This window comes from Ylistrum balloti, unplaced genomic scaffold (assembly GCF_031769215.1).
Source record: "Ylistrum balloti isolate Yb309-2 unplaced genomic scaffold, AGI_CSIRO_Ybal_v1 Utg371032, whole genome shotgun sequence".
In the NCBI taxonomy this organism is placed as follows: Eukaryota; Metazoa; Mollusca; class Bivalvia; order Pectinida; family Pectinidae; genus Ylistrum; species Ylistrum balloti.
The window spans coordinates 485,902-493,148 of NW_026782573.1; the positions used below are offsets into that span (position 1 = coordinate 485,902).

General features: G+C 33.4%; 1 protein-coding gene across 1 annotated transcript; it reads right to left on the reverse strand.

Annotated features, from left to right (window-relative positions):
* On the reverse strand, window positions 1–4,797 carry LOC132560201 (uncharacterized). Its single transcript, XM_060224854.1, has 6 exons — window positions 4,743–4,797; window positions 2,973–3,179; window positions 2,381–2,581; window positions 1,854–1,901; window positions 1,171–1,623; window positions 1–185 (listed from the first exon to the last, which is right to left on the reverse strand). Exons 1-6 carry the CDS (start codon window positions 4,795–4,797, stop codon window positions 1–3), a joined length of 1,149 nt encoding a protein of 382 aa, XP_060080837.1.
* Between the last annotated feature and the right edge of the window lie 2,450 nt (window positions 4,798–7,247).

The following is a 7,247-nucleotide window of genomic DNA, read 5'->3' on the forward strand; positions in this document are numbered from 1 at the left end:
TCATTTCAAGAATTTTCTGCATGTATCACAGCAGACGTTTCCGAAGTGAATCGAGGTACACATATCCTTTTTACTGCCTTTGAACATTGAGTAGACAATTTGTCGACATCTGTTCGGAGATAATCTGTCTCCGTCACATGTCTCTTCTGTGCCCTCCTTGGGGTACTCACCTTTACCCAGGAACGCTGGTGACGTCAAAAATAGATATGAATAAAAATAACATTAACCAGTTAATTTTATATAAAACTTAACGTATTTTCATAACTGTAAATCACTTATATTACCAATGGGATTTATTTTCGCGGAAAGAGTCGATCACTAATTCACGTCACTCGTAATCATTTCTTTGAAATTAACTCTAGCATCCATTTTGTTACCGTTACTGATATCGGCGTCTTTCACAATCCAGTTCTCTAATAGCTCATCATTCGCAAATGTAAAGCAATTTCTTTATCAGCGATCGCGAAATTGTGAATTCGCGAATATGTTTGATGAGGTATGATCGCGAAATAAAGTTTTCGCGAAATATAAGTTATTGACACTAGCACATGATTTCACTAATAACCTGTGATGATGTAAGTAAAGAGTATGAATATTGTACAAAAGATACACAAGTGAATAACACTTGTTTTATAATTCAGAGTGGGATGCAGTACAGCCAAACACTAAATCAAACTGCATCATACAGCTGTTTCGTCCTTCTAGGAGTCGTCAGTGATGCTAAGGGCCTACAGAAAGATATTTATATAAGCTTACAACAATCCCTCATTCATAATGTTTCAAATGAATATTTTTGAAATAAAGAATATGACAACATAATATCTGTTTATAATGACGACAAAACCACACGTTACATCATACAAGCTATAATTCGACAGCCAAATTAAACACCTAAACGCGTAATGCATAAGTAATATGATGAGATATTTCCTGTTTTATAACAAATGACGCGGGAAAAAAATCAAGCCATTATCTATGGCAAATTATCAGAATATAAAAAATGGATAGACGGAAGATATGTTGAAGATATAAACACTGACTAAATGATTTAAAATATTAATTTCAGAGTAATATGGACAACTTTGTCCACCTAAACACGAGGAAACTAAGAAACGTCAACAATATCAGTGTTTTACTAATAGTTATCTATGGAAAATTCAACATATTTACCAAGGTCTCTCCGTTTCCGATTGTCTACTCTGTTCGCTGAAGCAGAGGCACAGAACCGACAACAAGAAATCACATTATGTGGGTTAGAACAGAAAATGTGGGGCATTCCACCATGTTTGTAATATGGACTCCTCATCATCATTCGTCGGCAATTGTCTGCGCCAATTCTGTCCTCACACATATTTTCACTTTCGGCGTCACGCCTCTTACGAAGGTGAGATTCGGCCATGTTTCCAGCTTTCGTCAAACTGAATGGTGCAGATTTCATTCGAAGGTAATCGTTTTTATCTTTCTTATCTCCGTAACCATCGTTACCTTTTATAATATTGTTTATGAAATCGCCAAAATCACCGTCCTCTTTTCCTCGTTTTCCGTCGTTGTTATCAAAGCCATCCAGAAAATTGTATATAGAATCATAAAATTTGTCATCATCTTGATCGCCTTGGCCGTAGCCTGAAAATGGAGATGAATTTCTAACACAATTGTACTAACGCAAGAAATCATTGGGATGAATTATTTTTCGGGAGAGATGACTTACAACAATACAATGAACTGATGAAACTGACTTGTTGCAGAGATTTTGAACTTACACATAATACAATGCCTTTCAGTGTATATATAAACAAGATACTGCAATTAATCTAAGACACTTCGTAAAATGCCATTTTCGTCAACATACTCACCCCCAAAGTTGTCAAGGATATTTTGCATTTTCTTGTAAGGATGTTTCACTGAAAGTGCATAGACAAAAGACTATGAACAATTATTACAGATATATCGTTTCTATGTGACACTTCTACTATCAGTATGTGTATATGTTTGTATTCGACTTATTGTACTATCAATCTTTAACTAACACGTGTTTTGTGTATCTTTAGTAATTAAATTAGTGTTTCTTTAATTCGTATAAATCGCATGTCTCACATTCATCAATATATATATGTATATCATTTCTACATTTTTAATCTATTTTAATCTTCAACATAAAAATAAAACACAGTTTCAAAATATCAATATAAAGTGCAACAATAAAAGTCGGTGTGAAGTTTATAACCCATTTGGTTATGCTCAAGTCCAATTTTCCGTTGAACTGACATGGGTCCAATTCAGTAAAAGACTCGGCGAATGTTTACTTATCTCAATATTGCACAAACCGTAAGGTAAGAAAATGAATTTAAAGCAATCGTTCTTTCTGAGGCTATATACCCACTCCATTCATCCATGACGAGACTGCTCCAATCTTTTCCCATTCCATATTTGCAGAACCTGCAGCACATTCCCGCGTACTTTTCATCTTTACACATAGCCTTAGTGTTTTTGCCATATGCCTTATCACGAATATCCATACATTGCGAGTACTTCATTGTGTCCTTACAATCAACCGTCAAGTACATAAACTTTGTAGCCATATCTGAAAAATAAATACGTTCTGAACATAATACTCATCGGAGTTCTTGTTCTAAATGATAATATGAAATATCACAAGCTGTCATGGTACAGAAAAAAATAGACCACGCCAATTTCGGGCAATGATAGAACAGCATGTGGCATTTGTTCTTTGACAATTTTCTTGCATCAATAACCATCAAACCATCTAATATGTACTGATCAATTCACGCAAAGACATGGCCAGTTTTCATCAAATTTTCACTTCTTCATTAGATGGATAAATGATTTTTTTATGCAAGTTTAAAAAAATGAAATGACTTCATTCAGTAGTAACATTGATAGCTATTGTTTAAAACATGGACTTAACAACGTTAGGGTTTAAATTCAACGAAAAAAAACCCATTTATTCTTACCTATGATATCGTTGTTGTAGGGGTTACTATTGTCACAAGTGAGTTTGTTGAGGCAAAATGCGCAACATTCATCCACAGTCTTGTATCCGAAACACATGTCGTAAATATTATCTTTATATCTGTTTTTAAGAATTCTTGCGCATTTCTTTTCGCTGAAATTGTTCTTGCAGTCCTTCGGTTTTGGCATCAGATCAACACACATTGTATCTATAATAGCACATATATCATTATCGTCATCAATAGAGCGAGGTTTAATATCAACAACTATACCACAGAGATAACAAAATACAATGGAGCAAAGAGTATTATTCTATTCAATTTGTAGTATTTCAAAGCAGCAAATGTTTTGTAACTTCATAACAGGCATGGTAATATCTAATAACATTTTTAAAATAATTAATGCGAACATTATTGAAGCAATTTTCACTAATTAATCCAGTTATCATTAAATAGTCAGATTAATGTATCAAAGTCAAAATAATGTTTCATTAGTCATAACCTATAAATGAACAAATCATATCTAATCCAGTCAATGCTTAATCGATAACCACTTATCCAGTCATCATTAGTGTGGTTACCAATAAACGGGTTATCAGTAACCGAGTTACCACCAATCCCGTTAATCCAGTCAATGCTTAATCGATAACCACTTATCCAGTCACCATTAGTGTGGTTACCAATAAACCGGTTATCAATAACCGAGTTACCACCAATCCCGTTAATCCAGTCAATGCTTAATCGATAACCACTTATCCAGTCACCATTAGTGTGGTTACCAATAAACCGGTTATCAATAACCGAGTTACCACCAAACCTGTTAATCCAGTCAACACTTAACAGCTACCACTTATCCAGTCACCATTAGTGTGGTTACCAATAAACGGGTTATCAGTAACCGAGTTACCACCAAACCCGTTAATCCAGTCACCATTAGTGTGGTTACCAATAAACCGGTTATCAATAACCGATTCACCACCAAAACCGTTAATCCAGTCACCACTTAACAACTACCACTAATCCCGTTAACCAATCCAAGTCAGGTCAAACTGTTCAGTTAGCGTTTAACTGGTTATTGTTAATAATCCAGTTTACACGAACCAATTACCACATACCAAAACATATTTTTAAAAAAATATACATTCAAACCGGTGACCTATTCTTCAGGCACAATTTCTCGGAAACTTTGTCCTCTTAACTAAACTAATTACTTCGTATCAAATCAGTTATAGCGGTAAAAATGTATGCGGTCATACCCAAACCGAATATTTATCATCCTGTCACAATTTTGGTGGTAACTATTTATTTGGCTGCAAACCAAACTAATTATTTATTATCCAGTATCAATTATATTGGGATCTATTTATGCGGCCAAACCCGTCAATCTTTTAACCTTAATCTTTTAGACCTTAATCATTATCGTTTTACAGTCGTACTGGTAAATATTGTTTTGATCTCAACTAACCCACTCACGCATGGGTAGAAGTCTTAGAGTATAAGCAATTTTGACTTGATTTTGAGAATCTCTTTTATAAGTGCTTCATTAATGCCCGATTCGATGCCCAACGAAACATTTGTTGATATATAATGCCAATGTTAGGATTTAAAACTAGTTGCGTGTATTGGAATAAACATGTAATTTTACTCGCTTAAATATGATCTATCATCAAAGATGTGATGAAACATTTAAAAACCATATGTACTTCATTCAAAACCACTCTAGATGTACACCATAGACCATATTTGTTAAAAGTATGAAAATCTTATTTTTACCTGTGATGTAACCAGATATCAGCAACAGCATAAAAACCCACACAGTTCCGGCCATTTCTTTGGTGTGTGGATCCATGGCGTATTTCAAATTTACAATATTGGATAACTACTTCCTAAATCAATTAGACAATAAGTATTGCAACTGCCTTAGGGTATCTGTGTCGTTATATAGAAGCCAACAATGTTATTATCATTTGTTTCTCTGGTCACTTACTGGCCAGGCTGCGTCAGTTGGCTAGAAGACAATAACTGGGACGTGATAACAATTCCAGTGGTTTCTAGACAAAACTAAATGGAGTACGTCCAAAATTTAGCGAACAATGCTATGAAATGAACAACCTGAGCAATATGACTTTGCCTCATATAGAACAAATAGGAAATCAGTACTGGTTTCTATACTTTTTACAAAATTTTATAAACTATTTAATCTATGTATTTTTTTAAACATTAAAATAATTTTTGTTTCCAAAAACTGACCAATATCGTCTCGAAGGTTAGATTGACTTCTGTACGAGCACCAGAATTGCTGACTGTTACACATTAAAATATTTCCTGAGGATGGATATCTCATTCTATTACATACTACATACTCTACTAATAACCTCATCAGTTCCTCCTGTTACATTCGATTATATTCTAAAATTGATCATGCGATCTTATTAAGGTATATTTCCAGTATTGTAAAGAGGTGACAGATAGTAACACGCACAATGGCTTATGATCGATTCTAGAGGCCTTTTCTCGACATGAATTCTCATTAGAACATTTAACTTCTGCAGAAACAAAGAGTAATATAACGCAAAAAATTGGGGTAGTTAAGATATATTTTAAAATTTCAGAACTGAATAAATAATGCTGTTTTGTGATGAAGGAATATTGATCAAGAATATATATGAAACGAAATAAATGTGTTTTCAATAAGATTTATCTTTCAAAAGGTATTCTGAGAAATCCAATTTGCCTTAGAATAAACATACAGTTAATTTTGATAAACAAAATGAGAATTTGCGAAAACAAAACTAATAAGTTTCTTAGCGGGTTTTTTTTAAAGTAGGCATCCAAATGCAACATTGGTGTATTTCAAATAGTTCAGTACAAAAGAAAAACACTACCAATAACATCATGGGCAAGAATTTAATGAAAATTCTTAAACATGATTAATAAATTAGTTAACACCACTACATGATCCATTTTCAAAACGAAAAGTGTGTAGTAATAAATTTTGTTCATACTAATCGATAGATTATTGTTTAACACTGAAAATGTAGTTTTTCAGTACCAGGTACATTGTTCTTTTGGGAACATTAAGCTATTTTTATAGATATTAAAAATGATTTAATCTCATTCCTCGGATTCCGACGTTATAATTAAAAGGTGTCTAATGCATGTCGTTTGATATAGTATTTTCGATTAAACTTGTCATTTGAACTGAATATCCGGTGTACAAAATATATCTGGATAATAAAGATGATTTTTTTTCATCTGATAGTCTGTATCATTGGAAAAAAAGAAAAACCGTGGCATTCTCAAATCACTTTTGCATTGTCAGTATAACATACAATGTACATCTTCGCGTTAACGTAAGACTAAGTAAGGTATACATATAAACTAAACGATTCTGATTCTAGTGTCGATTGATATCCTGCAACAATTGTTTCATTCATTAATAAGTTACACAGTAAACATTGAAGACTTGACGTACAATACAGGTGGTGATTGTTTTCACGATGACCACAAAAATAACTGTCACGGATTCCACTAAAAGCAATCAATATCGTATGGAGATTTTGCCTTGAGGCACGGCAAGAATACATACCGGAGGTAGTATGAAGGGAGTGACTGATATCAATGTCGTTTTCAGCGTGAACCAATAACTAAACTACTAACTGTCTTGTGTATTAGAGGTGTGGGACCGAATGTCAAAATAAACCACATTTATGTAAACATCCCCCCCTCCTCCCCCCAATCCTTACTACTATTTATACATTTACGTATATACCTAAACCTCCACATACTTATACGCTATAGTTAAAATATGTGGAAAACGAGAGAGAGAGAGAGAGAGAGAGAGAGAGAGAGAGAGAGAGAGAGAGAGAGAGAGAGAGAGAGAGAGAGAGAGAGCCGAAAAAACATATGCTACCATAGTCTAAAGAATAACACTTGCAATCTAAGTTCATGAGTGCATTGAACCATAAACGTAGATTTGAAAACGAATAAAACTATATTAATGCACTTTGATATAAAATAATTAGGTAATGTTAACATATGATAATATATATCAACTAAATAATCAGTCAAATAATGGCTTAAAATAGATAGGTACAGAATAATTATATCTTTAGAATCAAACATTTATCAAAGGTACTCACTGCTAAGTAATGGATAAGTGATTAATTTGACTGAAGTGTTTTTATACAACTACATATAAGTACAGAAATAGGGCATGCCATTTATATATACAGTAATTGGATAAACATATGTACACTGTTGCGTTATACTTTTTCG

What these genes read in the sequence shown, in the direction of transcription:
- LOC132560201 (XM_060224854.1), bottom strand. Translation starts at nt 4,797, where the DNA reads ATGGCCGGAACTGTGTGGGTTTTTATGCTGTTGCTGATATCTGGTTAC. An exon ending in CTACAACAACGATATCATAG is followed by an intron (nt 2,582 to 2,972) that starts GTAAGAATAAAT and finishes TTTATTTTTCAG; the next exon opens with ATATGGCTACAAAGTTTATG. An exon ending in TCGGAAACGGAGAGACCTTG is followed by an intron (nt 186 to 1,170) that starts GTAAATATGTTG and finishes TGACGTCACCAG; the next exon opens with CGTTCCTGGGTAAAGGTGAG.